This window comes from Cylas formicarius, unplaced genomic scaffold (assembly GCF_029955315.1).
Source record: "Cylas formicarius isolate icCylForm1 unplaced genomic scaffold, icCylForm1.1 PGA_scaffold_5__7_contigs__length_24384050, whole genome shotgun sequence".
In the NCBI taxonomy this organism is placed as follows: domain Eukaryota; kingdom Metazoa; phylum Arthropoda; class Insecta; order Coleoptera; family Brentidae; genus Cylas; species Cylas formicarius.
Window position 1 is genome coordinate 16,159,017 of NW_026844341.1, and position 18,781 is coordinate 16,177,797.

An 18,781-nucleotide genomic window follows, 5' to 3' on the forward strand; every position below is an offset into this window, starting at 1 on the left:
AGAAGAAGAAGAAGATGAAGTTGTGGCTAGCATATAATGGTAGAACTTACTAATAATGTCCCGCAAATTGGAAACTACCCTGAAGATTTGAACGTGGCTAAAATCATCCCGATATACAAAAAAGGAGCGCATGACGAAATGAATAATTACAGGACAATCTCCCTACTCAGAACTTTGTGCAAAAAATTATTAAGGCAAGATTAATAAAATTTATTGTTTATTAGAGGTCTGCAATAAATTAAAAAAATATATATCATTCTATTATTCTTTTTTCATTGTCTTTGTCATTTGTTTTTTTATCGTATTTACATTTTTCTTGGCCACAAAAAAGGAAATAGTGCTGGAAATAGTCGATGAGTATTTCCCGAGTTCAATTGTCTAATGTGATGTTTGTGGAACGAATTGTAAAATTGTGATTTCTACTTGTGAAAGGCTGAAGTGAGTAAACTTTTCATGTATATTTTCATTATTTTTTAATATGTGTAAAAGCCTCAAAAAAAAAAAGAAAGGAATAACTATGACCCCTAATTACTCGTTTTACATAAAACACAAATCGGTACAGTTGCAGATTTCGATGTTTTTCCATGTTTGTGTTAAAACTTATTTTTTCCGTTACTACATTTTTTAGCATTTTTATCATTAATAAATTTAGGTGCCAAGAGGTGCCAATATGTAAAGAAATCAATAACCATGTCAATGGAGCAGAGAAAACTCAATACAAGAGATCAATGCTGCTGTTTTGAACTATGTTATAAATATGCTTCATTTAGAAGATGATAAGGATGACAGTATAGTTAAGGAAAAAATAAATAGTTTTACTAGTTTTGTTTCCTCTCTAACTGGCTGGATAAATCCATAATTTTTGTTGAAGATGAGGAAAAATCGGGTCCAAGTAGAGGTAGACCTCTGGAAAATACCTTTGCAAAAGTATTCCACACAAGAGTTGACAAAAGAAGTGGTTCCAAATATTAAACAACAAATATCGGAAATAGAACCAATTAATATTTTACAATATAAAATACAAATTTACCATATTTTCAAAATGACCATGATAGATGGCAAGCTCTTCAGCGTAGTTAGTGAGTCTTCAAATCCTACTTATGGTATATGCGGTGCAACGCCTACAGTTATGAATAACTTAGAAAGTGTATTAAATATTACACCGAACGACATTTTATATGACTATGGCATCTCAACACTTCACGCTTGGATAAGGTGTTTAGAATGTTGCCTGCATATCTCCTGGTGTTTAGAATGTTGCCTGCATATCTCCTATAAAATAACGATAAAAAAGTGGCAGATACGAGAAGATGAGAAGATATTCTGTTGCTTCTGCAATAACAGGGGTGGACGAAGAATTTTTGAAGCGATTATACGTTCCGGATATGAAATAGACGTGGACGCGTTTACCCAGTATTGCATGGCAACAGCCAAATTGTTTTTCTACTCCCGTCTGTAAAATACCTAATTACCCACCAATCTAGCGTGTGGGAAGCGTCAGTTTCCTTTCCCATGAATCGGAGCCACTTCGGCAATTCCCGGGATTTTACCGCACAGATCTGGGAGCAATCGGATGTTGTCGGAGATATTTCCCACGCTTTGAATTTTGACGTTTGTCAGTTCTGACGGTTATGTCAGTGAATGTATTCGTGTTGTGTTGCGAAAATGTACCCAAAAACTAACGGTCGTAGAAAAAGTATAGTATGCAACACGTTCGGTAAACTTTTTAACTCACTCGTTTATTAAACACTCGCTCCGTTCGTGTCAAATAAACTCGTGGGTCAAATGCCTTTTGCAGCACTTGTTGCATAATATATTATTGTGGAACGTTACTCATGGTATTTTGCAGATGACTCTACATTTCAAACATCAAACCCAAATGTGGATATTCCTAAAGGAGACGCAGTTGGCGAAAGAACATGCAAATATGTGGTTTAGAGCAAATCGCCTAAAATTTAATGAGGACAAAACTCACTCGTTAGTCTTTTCAACAAATATAAATATTTCGGAAGAAAAGGCTGCGAAGTTGTTGGGTGTGGTGATGGATGTTAGGCTCTCTTGAAGGGACCATATTGCTTATTTAGTAAAGCGCCTCTCAAGTGTCAACTTTTTGTTACAATGATTATCTTGGATTATCAAGTTCCGAGCTACTATGCTCTTTTTTATTCAATTTTATCATGTAACGAAATTCAATAGATTCCATAAAAATTTTTCGTATGCAAAAAAGAGCCATCAGAATTATTCCAAGACATGATACAGAAACCATTGTCAACCGCTGTTTCAGTTTCTTGTGTATTGCACGGTTTTTGAAATTCATAACTCAAAAAATATATAAAATACCCCACTTCCTCCTCAAATTTGCTTCGAACTAGGAAGTTTAAATACACTAACAGAATGAAAAATTCTCTTGACCTAAGAGCCTAAAGCAAGAGCCTAACTTGGCAGCCTCTGAACATCATGATGGGTCAAACGAATTTTCCGTTGTACCGAATAGACATGTAATTTTTATTATTGTTTGTAAAGTAACAAATGAGGAGAATATTTTCGTGTCGAAATATGCGTTTTTCATGGTAACACCCTATATGGAATACTTTTTTCAAGATAAAAGTTTTATTTTTACATTAGATGTAGAAAATACGGAATAGGAGTATACATTTTACTATTGCTTTTAAAGGAACAAATTGGGATAATATTTTTATGTTGAAACAAAACTTTCATTTGTATTGCAGGCGTAGAAAATATTTGACAGACTGATATTGACAGATTTCAGAATTATTACCACCTAAAAAATTAAAATGACCTCCGCGCGCCACTCACCGACAACCGGCTCTCCGCCAAGGCGTTGACGAACGAATCGATCCGCGCCATCGGCAATCGGAAATTTTTCGCCACCTTCTGCGTGACGTTCGCCTTGGGCTCGGTGGGCGTATTATCCGCCGTCGAGTTGGTGCTCCGCGATTCGCCTTTCTCCTCCTCGTACGGATCGGGGGGCTGGTCGAGCTGCAGGCCGCCGGCCAAGAACCGCGCGTTCAACCACTGCTTCGCTTCGAGTTCCGCCTCCTTCTGCGGCAAGCTCTGACGCAGGTTGGACGCGTGCGTGCCCAGCAGGTGAGCTAGGTGGCGCTCGACGTCCATCAGAGCGAAACAGACGGACATGTGGTCCAGATTGGGGGGAGGGGCGCGTGCTTCGCTCTGTTCGGGATGACAGTAGTTGCCCACCAAATAGTTGTCGAGAACGTGGATGTTGTTCTGCGACGAGTTGAACACGTAGCTGGCATCTTTGCCGGCACACTTCTGCAAGAGGTCCGCGAGCGCCTGGTTCTCGCAGTGGAAGTTCTGCACGTCGTATACGCGATTGTTGACGATGAGCCATTTGCCGCCGTCACGATTGTGGTTCTCGAAGTCCGAGCGGCGGATGAGTGGCGGCTCGTCGGCGACGCGCTGCGTCGAGTTGACGGTACGGGGACGGAACACGCCAGGCCAGCCGACGTCGTCGAGATCGAAGGCGTCGGCGTCGGGGCAGGCGCGGCATAAACGGTCGAGACCGCGCAGCGTGCCTTTGAACGTCGCCTGCCAATCGACCGCCGCCAAGAACATGTCTAACTCGTGCTCGAGAAGGATCATGCTGACCACCAGTTCCGGGAGTAGCGTGCCTAGAAAAAATAAAGCAAAAAATGAATAGAAGTGATTTTTCTGGCCCACCCGCCGAAATAAGAAATGCAAATGAAGTCGCGTGGACAATTGATTTCGTTGCATGTGGTGTAGACCATTTGATCGACCATATCAACAGCTCAGCCTTAGAAGCCTGCACAATATATTTAGGTCTTAAGGCTGAACAAGACTTACAAAAAGAACTGAGGAAGGTCCCACAGTTTTATTATATTATTTAAATATTTTTAAATAATATTTATTACATCGCAGTAACGGACTACCAAAATCATGGAATTAGTAGTTAGGTAACCCAGATTAGGCGGATTTAGTTTTTGTACTTTGCTCCAGAGAGCGGTTAGATCAACTATGGTCAGTTGGTAACCATAGTTAATTTGAGGCACCGAACTTCTTTTCTTTCGTTTTTTTGGTATTTTCCTATTACCGATTTCTGTCGAGATCTTTTGTTAAAATTCCAAGCACACTCAAAATGGTTCTATTACACTTCACTCCATGCACAGCACTGGCATTGGTCGCATTCAGCGGATATAGCAAAGCGCTCCCAATACGTAGCGGTAGCGATTGCGATTGGGAGCGTGTTGTACGTTTGAATTTACAAAGCCGTAGCGGAAAAGTCCGATGGCACATGCGCTACAAATCCAACAAGTTGTAGGGTCGACGCCATTTTTAGTAGCGAGTTTATTTTGTGCTAGGTAGCGGTAGCGAACCGATCGGTATTGGCAGCATTTGATTTTGAAAGAGGAATTTGGTTAGAGTGTATTGGACAGTGATGGTGATGGTTCGAAATTCCAGCAAAATAAATATATTTTATTTGTTATTTATATTAGTATTTACAAAATTTACAACACAAAAACGTACACAGGCAGCAAAGACAATATAGGGAAAACTGGAAGGGGTGGAATTTACTAGCAATATTATCAAAATTGATGAAATACATAGGGAGGACAAAACAGTGAACCTCCTGAACTTAATAACCGCGACAGCAGTTCCTGTTCCTGCCGAAAATAAGAAAGATCCGTCCTCTATCCCAGTAACTTCACAGATGCAAACCACTCCAATCAGAGCAACACCTGTATCCCCCATGGACGTTAAGATTCAACAATTTTTTTTATTGGTATAATTTAAAAAAATGAAGGCTAGAAGTACTAAGAGTGAAATGTTTTATCTACGAAGAAGGCTGACAAATATCGAGGAAGCTCGAGTATAAGAAATTAGCTTCTTACGAAACGCCATTGAAAGAAGTAAAAAAATATTTTATTTTTTATAAAAGCATATTTGCTATTTGGTTCCTCTCCTCATTTCCACCATCATCTGCAACTTCCAGGTGTGGTACCACCTCTTCTAAACATATAAAATGTCCCGCCGCACTACACACAAACAATGAATAAGCTATACCTTCGAAAAAATCTAAATCTCAAAATCAACAGCACCGAAACATAAATAAGACACCATAACCTCGACATACTCGTTCCCAATCGCTACCGCTACGTGTCGGGAGCGCTTTGCTACGTCCGCTGAATACGACCATTTAACGTTTCCGTTTTTGACATATGAATATGATTTCTTATTTTTGTTGCGATGTTGTTGATTTTGAGATTCGCATTTTCGAACAACTGCTCATTGCCGTTTCAAATTCGTCTTCTACGCATCTGACATCACTGGGCTCTTCTCTATTGAGACGGGCTCTATATCTTATTCAGTGTGTGTGTATAGTGCTGCTGATTTAACAAATATTAATTAAGTGACAACGTATTTGTACCCTATATCAAAAATTAGTTATGTTATGGATTTTTTAATTCAAAACGTCATATTTGTTGGTAGCTTATAGTTTTTTATTACAAGTCTAGAAATATAAAAGGTACCCCCTTCCTGTTTTCAGTCTATCGTCTTTGATGTCTATGTAGATTTTTTTCGGGTTTCTCCATTTTCTATCCAATATTTCTTCCGTTTAGTGAAAATACATTCTGCAAATAACTTTAAATTGCATATCTATTTCATGTGAGTAATTTGCGTTTGTTTGAAAAAAGACATACCTTGATACGATCTTCGAAAACTAAAGAAAACTTTCCTCTTGGGACGCTAAAAAAGTTTTTTTTTTGGTAGATACTAATAAAATTCATACTTACCATCACTTTCAAAACCAAATTCTGTCATTACAGCTACCTAGCAGAAAATAAACCCGCCACTAAAACTGGCGTCCACCTCACAAAGAGTTGGGTTTTTAGCGCACGTATCAACGGACGTGTCCGCTACGGCTTTGAAAACTTAAATGTACAACACGTTTTTATCTGGCCTCGGGAATCGACATGCGTCGCTATTATCGTCATCGAGGACCTTAACCGCGGTTTTCCGCGCCCCTCGTTAATGTTAATTATGCACCTGTAACGTTTGCTCGTTATGTAAAAGATAACGGGATAGCAATTGCGGGTAGATAAGAGTTTTAGGCAGACCCGTTTTCGTTAAAACCCGCAAAACAAACCGATTAAAACGTTAGTCATCGTAATTCACGAACAGAGACCCGGGCAGTGACAAACCCTTAAACAGTTCCTTCAGCAACGTAAGTGTTAAAGATTTAATTTCAAGAGTGGTTCGAACGATCAATTTTTCAGTTTTGGCCGCCCGTCACGATGAGTATCATTAGTCAAGCGTTTAAATTGATCGCCCTTCTCCCGAAGCTGGGAATTAAGGTACCGGTCCGGGTACTAGGCGTGGTTCAAAAGGTGGCCCTGTTCGCGTCGTCCGCGTCGCTGGGACTGCCCGCTAAACTGACGGCGCTCGGTATTATTCTGCCCGGAAAAGTGGCGAAAATCTTGTTCGCCGTAGGCGAGTCGGCGTTGAGCGTCGGCACCTATCCCATCAAGGAGGGCGCCAAAGGTATCGGGCACGCGTTTTCCGGCCGTTGAAGTCATTTTTAAAGCAATGTAAAACGCACTCAAATAAAAATTACCGACGATATCGGCTTTGAGAATTTGCATCACGCCGCCGAAATGTCTCGGGGCGAGTGAGCACGCGTCGTGGGCGGCGCCCAAAGTCGCGTTCACGTGGTGACTGAAAGTGTCCAGGTACTTGGCCAGCAGGTTCTCGACCGCATCTCGATTGTCGACGCTCCGCAGGTACAGTTTGCCGATCAACAGTCGTTGGAATCGCTGCAGCAGTTTCAAGCTGGGCGACGCGACGTTGGTCTGCGGCGTCTGTTTGCCCGACGCGCACAAATCCTTCAGCGACGTCTGGCTGAGGTGGCTGATATTCCTAAACCCGACTCGCGTTAATTAAATGTCGACCAAGGCGGCGACTCTAACCTAATCAGCTGCCGGATTAGGTAGAGCAACGGTATGGTGATGGGCGTGGTCGATTGGTCGTTATTGTCGTCCGCACACGCCAAATCGGCCACGTCCACTCTAAGGGACTCGTTCAGCGCGGCCTCCAAACCGCCGTCCGCCATCAAACTCCACACCAGCAGGTCGGTCATGAATCGGTGTCCGGACTTGCACATTTTCGGTTCGACATCTGCGACATAATCCCATCACCCACCTTTACCTAATTTTTCAAAGAAACTTCCACAAGCTACCGTAATACTTTTTATAAAACTTCTAAGGAAGGAAAGGTAAAGTAAGGAAATGGACCGAATCAATAAGACTCTTCTGTCTCTACATCTTGAAATCCCTTCCATTTTGTCTCCATCCGAGTTCGATACCTTTTCAAACCTGATTCATAACAAAGCATTAAATCTCTACAAAGAATCACATTCAGAAATTTGAAAAACTAACGTCAACACTGGAGAGACCATCAAACTCTTTTCAATTGCCGAACACTGTGATAAATATATCGTCGCACCAACTTTCGGAAACGGAAAAATCAGTTCTTTCAAAACATTCCAACTTTGTCCTTGCCCCACGTATTATCCATTTCAAATGTCTATCCTATACAAACTACCATCTTAAACAGCTAATGAAAATCGATTTGAAACGGCAAAAATCAAAACCGTCTAAATCTAATATTGCAGACTGACTAAAACCTAATCCCGACATCGTAATGCTAAATGCACAAAACGGAAATGCTACTGTGAACTCGGATGAATATCAAGAAAAGATTCAAGATATTCTTATCGTCGAATCATATCGTCAACTTAAAAAAGATCCTACGTCATCTATGGAACGCAACCTAGAAATTAACCGCGACTCAGGTCTCTACCTGTCACCAATATGGGAATCAGTCATCCGAGACGGTGTTTATGCCCGTCATTTAGCTTCGCCCCCCAACCCCCCGGCAAAAAGTACAGAGTAAAATGCAAGCCAGTTTCAGTCAAGCTCTGAAGAAGTCAACAGGATGATTGGCGAAACGACCCAGGAGGAATCCAGAAGTTTTATAAAAAGCACCTTTAGCTAGTTCCTATAACCCGTACTTACCTGAACCCATCAGCAAGGAAGAGAGGGTGCGAGCCCGGCCGTTGGCGGTCGGTAACAGGACCGACCAACCGGTCTGCAGGACGTTCTGGGCGGCCGTCTGGACCGACGCCACGACGCCCGAGGCGCTGGCCAAATGAACTACGCGCGCCTTGAGCCCGGCCAGTAGTTTCGAGGTCGGCGCTAGGCCGCACGTTTTCGGGTCAGCTTCGCCGTTGATAACGCCGTGCAGCTGGAGCTGCAGCAGGTTCAGCGTCGATACCGCCAAGCATTCCCTGTCGGGCGACGTAGCCGACGTCGAGGTCACCATCTCGAGCAGTTGGTCGATGTGCCTTAAAAATGCGGGTTTATTGACTATTCTCTCGCGAGTAGTAGTCTTTTACTTGAAAGTACTCTCCGTAAGGTCGACGACGAACGGCAACGCCACCGGGGGCGGGAATCGGTTCGAATTCGTCCACGCGAAACTTTGCACGGGTCCGCACAACACCCCGACTATCTGGTGGCCTTTGAGCGCGTCGATCGCTAGCGGCTCCGCGACGTACGGCTCCGCCGAGTCGGTCACCTGTCGACTCTCGTTCTTACCCCACCCGAACACCTCGCCGTCGGCCGTCAGTGCCATGCAATGGGATGTGCCGACGGAGATCGACGCGATCTTCTTGTGGGCCAGGGCGCGGACCACTTCTGGGACGCGGACGTGCTCCTCGGTAGGATGACCCAATTTACGTCCCTCGCCTTTGCCCCACGTGTACAAGACGCCGTCCCGCGACAGAGCGGCGCTGAAATGTGCGCCGCAATACACGGACACGATCTCCACGTCCTGCAGCTTCTCGACGAGACGCGGCACCTTGCTGCCCTCGGACCCGCCCCGGCCCAATTTACCGTAGTCGCCGTCGCCCCAACTAAACACCCGTCCCTGGGAGGTGACGCAGAGCGTGTGGGCGTCGCCGGAACCGCAAGCGACGCGAGTAACGTGGTGGCCGCCGAGGGCGGCCACGGGGGTGGGTACGAGACAGTCGTCGAAGGTGCCGTGGCCGAGCCGACCGTAATTTCCGCGTCCCCAGGTGTAGAGGGTTCCGCCGACGGAGACCGCGGCGCTGAAAACGATAGCGATCGAATCGTGGGGCTTAGGTGGCGGCGGGAGCATACCTATAGGTGGTACCGCATTCGATATAAGCGATCTCCTTATCCGCGAGAGCTTCGATCAAGATCGGTTCGTCTCCCGAGGCGGAGTCTCCGTGCCCTAAACGTCCCCCGTCGCCGTTACCCCACGAGTACACCCTGCCGTTCTTGTCGAGCGCCATAAAATGTTGCCCCTCCGCGTGTGCGGCGATCTGGACGATTTCCACGTCCGTGATAAGGTCGATCCGATGCGGGCACTGCGTTTCGGACGCGTAGTAGACGAAATATACTTTGCCCGTTTTGGTAAGCAGCAGGAGGCCGCGTTGCGAGCACCGTAGCTGCGTGACACTCAGCTCGCTAAGCGCGTCGCAGCATTGGGGCCCCGGACCAGACGCCCACGATAGCCAGCCCCAGCCCCACACGCGCCATCCATTCGTCGGAGACGTGGACTGGAGACAAAATTAATAGTCGCTATTTGTCCATTTGCGAATCCGCGAAATAAAACAAGGTTGCTTTCGAAAAATCGTCGCTGGGCGGGTCAAGTTTATATTTTGAAAAGAAACCGCTTCGCAATTTCTTGTCCTGTACATAACCGAAAAAATGATTAAAATTTAAGTTATAGTATCGAATCTTCCACGTCTCCTGGTAAAATAATTTTGCCGATCAAATTAATAGTTTTCCAGAAATTTTGTTTTTTCTGGAAGAAAACGTAACAAAAACAACAATTAAAAAAAAACTAGGCAAGTCTTGATTGCTCCCAGATTCGATAGTTACAAATTTGAGACATCTATTACATTTTTGATGTGAAAACCTAAAATACAAAAGTTTTGGCCTTCCATACGGGCTATATAGTCATGTGAAAGAAACTGACAACAGAATCAAAGCCTACTAGTCATAGTTAATTATCATTATAAAGGAAGCCCAATTTTCAGTTTTCTGAAAATTACCGACGCACCCTGTACATTTTCAAAAAATCATCAAAAATAAAGGTTTTTGGTCCGAACCGGAGAAATGCGGTTTTTAAATTTTTAAAAATAATTGTCGACCCCCGCCCCCCAGTTTCAATAGGTTCCATTAGGGGACAGACAAAAAAAAAGTTTGGGGGTCCCTTAGGACCAACCGTTGCCGAGATGAGTTTCGTTGTCAAGCGCGTATACTTCCGAAAAATTAGATTTCATCGATTTTTCGGAAGTTTTGAAAAATCGTCGCTGGGCGGAGCTAGTGGGGTGTAGCGCGAAGCAACTTTTTATTTTAAAAAGAAAGAGCTCTTGTGCATGCCCTCTGTATAAAGTGTCTTCCACGTCTCGTTAATAATGTATTATAGAATAGAACAATTTTCAGGGTCTTTTAGATTTTTGTCCACAATTGATAAACCCTGTATATAATGAAAAAAATGTCTAAAATAAAAGTTGTGGTCTTAGATCTCCCGCGTTTTATGGTCCAAGAATTTTGCCGATCGGGCAAACATTTTTCGAGAAAAGAATTTTTTGATGCAGCCCAAAATGACGACAAAAAATTTTTCGGAGATTTTTAAAAAATATTTGCCCATGTCCCATTGCAACTTACTTTTACAACTTAAATACGGGGGTGGACTCCTACCACCTTGCCAAATTTGAACATGTTTCAAGCATAACACGATATAAATGTAACTCAATATTCAGTTTTTTGGAAATTCCCTTCACACCCTGTACATTTTCAAAGAAATTGTCCGATGAACGATTTTCGGTTGGTGTTGGTTTTTGAAAAAAAATTGTTATGGAATTTTAAAAAATACTTCCCATTAACCGATCCCTCTCAATTTAATAGGTTCCGTCACGGGTCTAGACTTTTGCAAAATTTCAAATCGATAGATTCAAATTTTAGACATTTACCGTGAAACAGTCGAAAATCGAAAAAAAAAAAAGATGGACGCCAAGGTCCAATTGCGATCATTTTTACATGTATTGTGCAGAACGTGGGCGGTAAAAAAAAAAAAAAAAATTCAACCCGTACCTTCCAAAGTTATGGTCATAAATGCGTTCCGTATACAGAGAACGGAGAACAGACAAACAAACAAAAGTTTTTTTTCGACCCCGATTCGTCGGTTTTTGAGTCGAAGGACTGAAGAAGCCGTACGATGATTGGCGAAACGTTAGCTTAGCAAAACCGATGCAGGAGGAATCCAGAAGTTTTGTAATAGTATATTATGCAACGGCATTCAAGGGATTTTAATAAACGAGTGACTTAAAAAGTTCACCAACGTGTTAGTTAAGGTTTTCTATCACATAATTTGTTGCATTCTATACTTTTTCTACGACCTCAGTTTTTGGGTCCATTTTTGCAAAACAACCCGAATATATTCACTGACATGACTGTCAGAATTGACAAACGTCAAAATTCAAAGCGTGGAAAATATCTCCGAAAACATCCGATGGCTCCCAAATCCGTGCGGTAAAATGCCGAAAATGTCCGAAGTGGCTCGGATTCATGGGAAACGAAACTGACGTGGTAAAGTAATGCTTCCCGCACGTTAGATCGCACGTTAGATCGGTGGGTAATTAGGTATTTTACAGGCGGAAGTAGAAAAATATTATTACAGTAGCCTGTGGTAGTTTTTTTGAAAAATTAAATTTACCTTATTAAACGAGGAAGGTGGGATGTAAGGGGCGGCGAGTTGATCGAGATAGGCCATGGTGTATACTGCGACCTGTTTGAGATCTATGTCGGACGTTTCGTCGTCAGGCAACTGCATCTTTTCCAGGAACGCCCCCGCACAAGATACTTTCTCGTCCCGTTTGCACGACAACGAGGACGAAAGCGGCAACGTCCGCCTGATCTCGGCCAAGCGACGGATGAAGGGCAGAAGGGGCGCACCGGCATCGTCGACGGTCGATCGATTGTCCAAGTGGACGCGCGCCTCCCATAAACTTAGCATGAGCAAGATATTGTCGAGAACCGCGCCGAGAGTGCCCTTCTGCAGAGCAAATTCCAAAAGTAAATTGAGGGACGTGTGCTGGTCCTCTAACGGGACGTTGCAGTACTGCCTGCTGTTGGAAACGTCCCTGCGGAAAACAAACGGTGGAGGGTGTGAAAACGACGCCCGGTGCCGCCCTTACGCCGCCGCCACTTGTCTCAAAAACTTGGTGGATCGATCAACGACTTCAAGCCAAATTGGCGATATTTCCTTTTGATTGTACAGCGTCGCGACCGGCAACATCCTCATGGCTTCCAGTGACTCCTTCAGCAGCTCACTGCACAAATCCACATCCTCGCCTGAAGAAAAACGGGAGTTTGATTAGGGAGGCGGGTATGCTGCAGGGGGACGGTTTTTACCTAGCCTCCAGGCGCGTCTCAGGAACGCGAATGAAAAGTTGAGCGCCGCACTCGAGCCAACCTTAGCTAAAGCAGACGCAGGATCAGCTACGGAAATTGACCGCTTCTTCACCTCCATGCCCACCGTCTCAGCGAAGCACTTTGGGGCCGACGGCGCCCGATCAAACTCAACATCATGTGGCACGCGGTTCAAAGCAATCAAATAGCGCTTGAGTATGATAATAAGACAGTGGAGTCGGGTGGACGACAAGGTGCAGGTGGCTGCTTCCTGGCACAGCGACGCTTGTTCGCAATTGAGGCTTTTTATGCACTGTTTCAATTGGTCGACAGCTGCAAACCAAAGATCGTAAGCGGGTGGGCATTAAAAAACAAAAAAATATCCTACTTGGTTGGGGCCCCCACGCCCATCTCTCCAGCAAAGTTTCTGTACGCGGAATCACCTCCTCTTTGTCTTTCGCGGTTCGCGCGGCTTTTTCCGCGTCCAGCTTTTGGCAAGGGGCACAATTGCATCCGCTCTGAGGCCCGCATATACCGTCGCAGCACGTGCACGTCAGCACCTTATAAAGAGACTCGTTCATGGCGTACCATGCGGCCGAACTTGTTAACTTACCCTTCGCCCGCAATAATATTTTCCAAACTCGCCCTCCTTGGCCATAACACCGGCACTGTTGAGCAGCCCGGTCGAAAACGGACCCGTGACTTCGCCATCGTTGACGAGCGCGTTCCAGCAGCTACTAAGCGCGTCCTCACCGTAGAATAGATTCTCGATGTTGATCTTTAACCACTTCAGGTCCAGTCTCGGCTGGGCTCTTAACGAAGCCTCCAGCCGGGACATGACAATATCGATGGTCCTCCGAGAGTTTACATATATTTTATGTTTACAGTCGGGGATGATTGATAGCCACAATTGTTAAACGTTAAACTGTCAGCTTAAATTGCCGATCGAACGGCGCTTCATTTCGCGGGAATTACCGCTAGGGAATGTTCTTTTACAAACTTTTATTTGTTCCTCGGAACGAAAACGTTCACTATGGATTTATTTTTCGGGATACATATGTCACGGCGCTTAAACTAACCATTTAAAATTCTCAACCAAAGACCACGGTAAACGACACAATTAATTTTACAGTGGGACAGGACAGACGCGCCAGAGAACAAAGGAGAATTTCTTCGTCTTCGGTGAAAACCCCGAAATCACCATAAAAGAAGAACGAAACCATTTTTCTGTATGCTATGCTTTGTGTACGTTTTAACATGGCGTCGGATTAACGTTACCGGTTCGTTCTTGGTTATTCGTGCTAGAATTTTCGCGAAATTATAAAACAAAAACTCGCGAAATACAAAGCACAAGAACCGCAATGAACAAGCTGGGTCTTATCTTTTTCGTTTTGGTGGTGGGTACGGCGTGACTCACTGTAAATTTTGTTTATCGAACATTTTTAGACACTTACCGGAAATTTCCGTTTTGCCTGCAACGCGATCAAGACTGGCAACAAAAAACCAATCATAGAAAACCCGGTGGATATTAAAGACTTGAAAAAGCTACTCAGAACGAAAACCAACGTGCTTATTTGTTTCTATAACTCGTTTAAGCAGTCCCAAAACATAATCAAACTCGTCCAGGAAGTAGCGGACAGTATCAAAGGGGAAGGGACGATCGCTTTAGTAGACTGCTCCGGGTAATAGTTTCATTACGTCCACCGAGGAGGTGCAAAGTAACGTTTGGGATTGTAGAGATTCGAAAAAGATGTGTAAGAAGTTGAAAATCCCGACGCACGAACCCTACGTACTGAAACACTACAAGGAAGGAGAGTTCAACAGAGATTACGACAGAAAGTACACGGCCGCGTCGATGACGAATTTCATGAGGGACCCGACGGGCGACCTGCCCTGGGAGGAAGACGCCGCCGCCAACGACGTCGTCCACGTCCCGGATCCCGCGGTAATTTAATTTAATTTCGTCAAAAATCGACAGGCTAGTAAGAAAGTCGCCATATGCGATAACCGAGAAAAAAAATGAACATTCGCGGGGAGGTTGTTTATTCGCGACAATCTCGCCCGTAAATGTCAAAAATTCGCTGTCAAATCGTCGCGAAACTCCGCGCGCGCGCATGCGCATCATGTAACCGCGAAATATGCCAACCTTTCGCCAGAGCCTGGCCCGGCTGCTCAAAAAGGAGATCCGCCCCATTCTGATCATGTTCTACGCGCCGTGGTGCGGCTACTGCAAATCCCTTAAACCCGAATACTCCGAGGCGGCCCGCGAACTGAAGGACGAGGCCGTACTCGCTGCAATGGACGTGAACCGACCGGAAAACACCGGAGTACGTGTACGCTACAACGTCACCGGGTTCCCCACCCTGCAGTATTTCGAGTAAGTCAATGTCTTCAATGTCTGTGTGAATGATATTGCCCCATGTTTTCATCGTGCATTTTTCCTATTTGCTGAGGACCTAGAATTTCATATGAGAATCCAAAATGACAATGTCTGTTTACATCATTACATCAGAGGAATAGTCTCAAATTAGTAAAAAATTATCTGGCATAGAGGTATAAGATTGTGAAAGCAAATGGCTACACAAGTAACAAGCTCAAAATAAAAATTGGTGTGCCGCAAGGCATGGTCTTAGGACCTATATTCATATGTAAACTCTTTATTCAATTTGAGCGCCCCTGCCTTGACTGTGTCATACGCAGAAGACACTGTTCTTGTTTTTACTGGTGATAACTGGAATACAATTAGAACACAAGCAATAAATGGATTAAAACTCATCCAAATTTCGCTCCACCTCTACAAACTAACATTGAATATAATTAAAACAAAATACATAGCTTTTTCTCTAACAGCAGCAAGTAGGCCAGAATATGAATTTATTATTTTGGATGGTTATAATATAGAGGAAGTTTCTTGCATAAAATACTTGGGCATTATGATAGATAAGCATCTCAAATGGGGACCACATATTGGTTGTTTAACGAATAAAATTAGTAAACTTATACACAAATTTTATCTTCTACGAGAATTTTTAAATGGTGGTTGTTTATAAAGCTTTTGTTGAATAAAAAAGATTGTTGAAACTAAACCTACAGAGTGGTTTCCGTCTGCGAAGTCACCGGGATAGCGAGTGGGTTTTTCTTATTTTCGGCAGGGGACTTTTTTTTTCCTTATAACAGGAACTACCGTCGAGATTATTAGGTTAGGAAGGTTAATTGTTTTGTCTTCCCTATGAATTTCATCTCACTGGTGATAATATTCCTAGTAAATTCTACCCCTTTCAGTTTTCCCTATATCGTCTTTGATGCCTGTGTAGGTTTTTTTCACGTTTTTCCTTTTAGTATCCAATATAATAACTTAAAATTACATCTCTATTTCATGCGAGTGTGATTTGTGTTTGTCATTCTAGGGTTGGGTCTTTATCTACCTATTTCATTCTATTTTATTTATTTTTTTTCCTTTTTTTCATTTTGTTTGGCCCGTTGATAAGTAAGTCTGTCCGGCGTGTCCTGTGACCTAATCCGTACGCGCGCGGTTTTGCAGGAACGGCGCCCTAAGGTTCACGTACGAAGGGGAAAACAAAAAGGCAGCGCTCGTGGAGTTCGTACGCAACCCGGCCGCACCTCCCGTCAAAATTCAGGAACCGGACTGGTCCGAGACTGACAACGAAGTAGTTCATTTGACCGCGACCAGTTTCGACCCGGTCATCAAGGAGGAGTCGTCGGTGCTCGTGATGTTTTATGCGCCCTGGTGCGGTCACTGCAAGAAGATGAAACCCGAATACGAAACGGCGGCTGCGCAAATGAAACACGAAGGGGCGAGTACCCCCCGCCGACGGTACTACTGTACGAAGATGTAAAATTCCGGTCGTGTTTCAGATTCCGGGCGTGTTGGCGGCAGTCGACGCGACCAAAGAACAATCGATCGCGTCGAGGTACGCGGTCAAGGGCTTCCCGACAGTACTGTACTTTTCGTACGGCGAGAGGCGGTTCGACGTGAACGCGCGGGACAGCCGCAAAATCGTAGAGTTCATGCGGGACCCGCGCGAACCGCCGCCGCCGCCGCCACCGGAGAAACCGTGGTCGGAGGAGGGCGACGACGTCGTCCACCTCACCGAAGAAACGTTCAAGCCGTTCTTAAAGAGGAAAAAGCACGCGCTGGTCATGTTTTACGCGCCCTGTAAGTAGTCGGCTAGATATCAGGGCGTCGTCACTATATAAAAATTATACAGCCTATAGTAAGCCCTAGCGGCCATAAAATAAATATTGACTTACTATTTATGATCCTATGAAAGTGGATGAAAACTGCACGAAGAGTACAACATGTAATTAAGATTCTTGAGCATTGAGTGTAAACTTGGGACAGGAAAAAAAGAAAAAGTCTTTATCAAATGTGACATTTGATAAAGACACGGTGTTGTCGAAACAATTGTCATGTCATAATATATAATTTCGTGAAAATCTGAACTTTTAGTTCTTATTTATTTTGATAAATGGATTTTCATCAAGTAAAAGCCACCTCAGTTCAATCTTCAGATTCGTCGCATGCAGAGAGATCTCACCATTTTTTATAATCTACTGCATTCAAATTCCCATGGATCTGAGTTGTTATGTAAGATTGGGCTTCGCGTCCCCCCCCCCCCTCCAGACCAGAATAAACCACTCCTCCCAGGTGGAGTTCCATCGTACTAACTATGGGCAGAGTTCTTTTCTTACTAGGTCAGCTGCACTAGCGAATCGTTTTTCTGACCAACTTCCAGAGTGCAAGAATATTTAAGAAAGAACTTAAAGACTGTCGGTAAAACTATTCCGCTTTTCCTCGCAATAGTTTTGTATATCATTGTATTGGTGCCTCGCTACTCTTATAAATGTTCTTACTGTCGTGTCGACTAACTATACCAATATTTAATATTTTGGAAAACCAATTTTTGTCATATTAGGGTAAGGTCTTCATCTGTCTATTTCATTATATTTTAATTTTGTTTTATTTTATTTTATTTTGTTTATGTGAATCTTATTTTATATTGGGCGGTTGGCCCGTTGATAAATAAATAAAATAAATAAGACCTAAAAGTTCAGATTTTCACGAAATTATATATTTTCACATGACAATTGTTTCGACAACAGCGTGTCTTTATCAAACGTAATATTTACAAACTACCTGCTACTATATATACCGAAAAATGACAAGAAAACCTTAATTTGTTGTGCGAATTAAGTTTAATAATCGAGAGGTATTTAAATCTAATACAGCAATACATTTGAATGTCTCATTTTGTTAATCTCCATGGCTTCCAATAAATTTAATTTTCAGTATAATTAGAATCTAGACTATTGTTTTTAAACGCTCTTTTATGTTCACGATTTATACCGTAAGTTAAAGAAGAAACTAAAAAAAACTGAAAAAATACTATGTGTACGGAGACTTTTTTGACCGAGTGTATCTGATTTTTAGGGTGTGGCCACTGCAAAAGGGCCAAACCCGAATTCTCGGCCGCCGCATCCGAGTTTCGGGACGACACGCGGGTCGAGTTTGCCGCCGTCGACTGCACCGCCCACGCTGCGCTCTGCGGCGCACTCGACGTCAAAGGTTATCCGACCCTGACTTACTTCAGCTACTACAACAAGGCTCAGTTACCGTATGCGGGAGGCAGAACGGTAACCGCCCCCATTCTCGATCCATTTTGCGCTTATCCTTTGTAATTATCTTCGCGCAGAAAGCGGACTTTGTCGAGTTCGTGTCGAATCCGGTTGGAGGCGGGGCCGTGCCGCGCGAATCGTGGGTCATCGACCCGGTACTTCTCAATCTGACCGGGAAAAATTTCAAAGCGACCCTGCAGAGCAACGAGCTCGTCCTGGTCATGTTTTACGCGCCCTGTGAGTGACGAGACCAAACGTTCGTCGGCGTATCTTAACGCGAGGGATCTTTTTTCTTCAAGGGTGTGGCCATTGTAAAAAGATGAAGCCCGAGTACGTGGCGGCGGCGCGGGAGCTCGAACGAGAGGGCCTCGGCCGACGCCTCGCCGTGGTCGATTGCACTGAGAACCCGGACCTGGCCGAGGAGTACCGGGTACAGGGGTTCCCCACCATCAAGCTGTTTCGCGACGGCGTCTACGTCGCCGATTACGACGGGAAACGCAGCGCGGACGACATCAAGGCGTTCGTCCGCGAGCACTACCCTCGCAGGAAGGAGGAGCTGTGACGGCTCGTGGAGTACTTATTCGCGACCGATTTGTAATAAAAAAAAATTCGTAAAACGTTTTTTTTTTTTTGGGCCCATGCTC

At 44.1% G+C, this 18,781-nt stretch overlaps 2 protein-coding genes and 1 long non-coding RNA gene across 4 annotated transcripts in view; 1 reads left to right on the forward strand and 2 right to left on the reverse strand.

Annotated features, from left to right (window-relative positions):
* Positions 1-13,561, reverse strand: part of LOC132702403 (E3 ubiquitin-protein ligase HERC2) — a 31,459-nt gene extending 17,898 nt beyond the window's left edge. The window contains exons 1-11 of the mRNA XM_060670995.1: positions 13,114-13,561; positions 12,889-13,060; positions 12,504-12,833; positions 12,287-12,443; positions 11,806-12,232; positions 9,219-9,640; positions 8,456-9,166; positions 8,076-8,404; positions 6,969-7,176; positions 6,617-6,918; positions 2,818-3,653 (exon numbers count right to left, since the gene is read on the reverse strand). Of these exons, the coding sequence (XP_060526978.1) occupies positions 2,818-3,653; positions 6,617-6,918; positions 6,969-7,176; positions 8,076-8,404; positions 8,456-9,166; positions 9,219-9,640; positions 11,806-12,232; positions 12,287-12,443; positions 12,504-12,833; positions 12,889-13,060; positions 13,114-13,338 (4,119 nt within the window). The 5' untranslated portion in view covers positions 13,339-13,561. The remainder of the gene's footprint in view (positions 1-2,817; positions 3,654-6,616; positions 6,919-6,968; positions 7,177-8,075; positions 8,405-8,455; positions 9,167-9,218; positions 9,641-11,805; positions 12,233-12,286; positions 12,444-12,503; positions 12,834-12,888; positions 13,061-13,113) is intronic.
* LOC132702406 (uncharacterized) lies at positions 5,480-5,928 on the reverse strand. 2 transcript variants are annotated; one of them, XR_009618882.1, is made up of 3 exons: positions 5,796-5,928; positions 5,703-5,748; positions 5,480-5,633 (listed from the first exon to the last, which is right to left on the reverse strand). It is a non-coding gene; the product is annotated as an uncharacterized LOC132702406 (long non-coding RNA). The 2 variants fall into 2 exon arrangements; XR_009618881.1 differs by having other exon boundaries at positions 5,703-5,821.
* Positions 13,562-13,745: 184 nt separating the features above from the next.
* On the forward strand, positions 13,746-18,780 carry LOC132701675 (protein disulfide-isomerase A5). The gene is made up of 9 exons (XM_060669782.1): positions 13,746-13,897; positions 13,947-14,182; positions 14,238-14,445; positions 14,657-14,877; positions 16,042-16,315; positions 16,377-16,677; positions 17,953-18,155; positions 18,215-18,374; positions 18,437-18,780. Exons 1-9 carry the CDS (start codon positions 13,862-13,864, stop codon positions 18,697-18,699), a joined length of 1,902 nt encoding a protein of 633 aa, XP_060525765.1. The 5' UTR covers positions 13,746-13,861; the 3' UTR covers positions 18,700-18,780.
* Position 18,781: the final 1 nt, after the last annotated feature.

What these genes read in the sequence shown, in the direction of transcription:
- LOC132701675 (XM_060669782.1), top strand. Translation starts at nt 13,862, where the DNA reads ATGAACAAGCTGGGTCTTATCTTTTTCGTTTTGGTG. An exon ending in TTATCTTTTTCGTTTTGGTG is followed by an intron (nt 13,898 to 13,946) that starts GTGGGTACGGCG and finishes GAACATTTTTAG; the next exon opens with ACACTTACCGGAAATTTCCG. An exon ending in CGCAAATGAAACACGAAGGG is followed by an intron (nt 16,316 to 16,376) that starts GCGAGTACCCCC and finishes GTCGTGTTTCAG; the next exon opens with ATTCCGGGCGTGTTGGCGGC.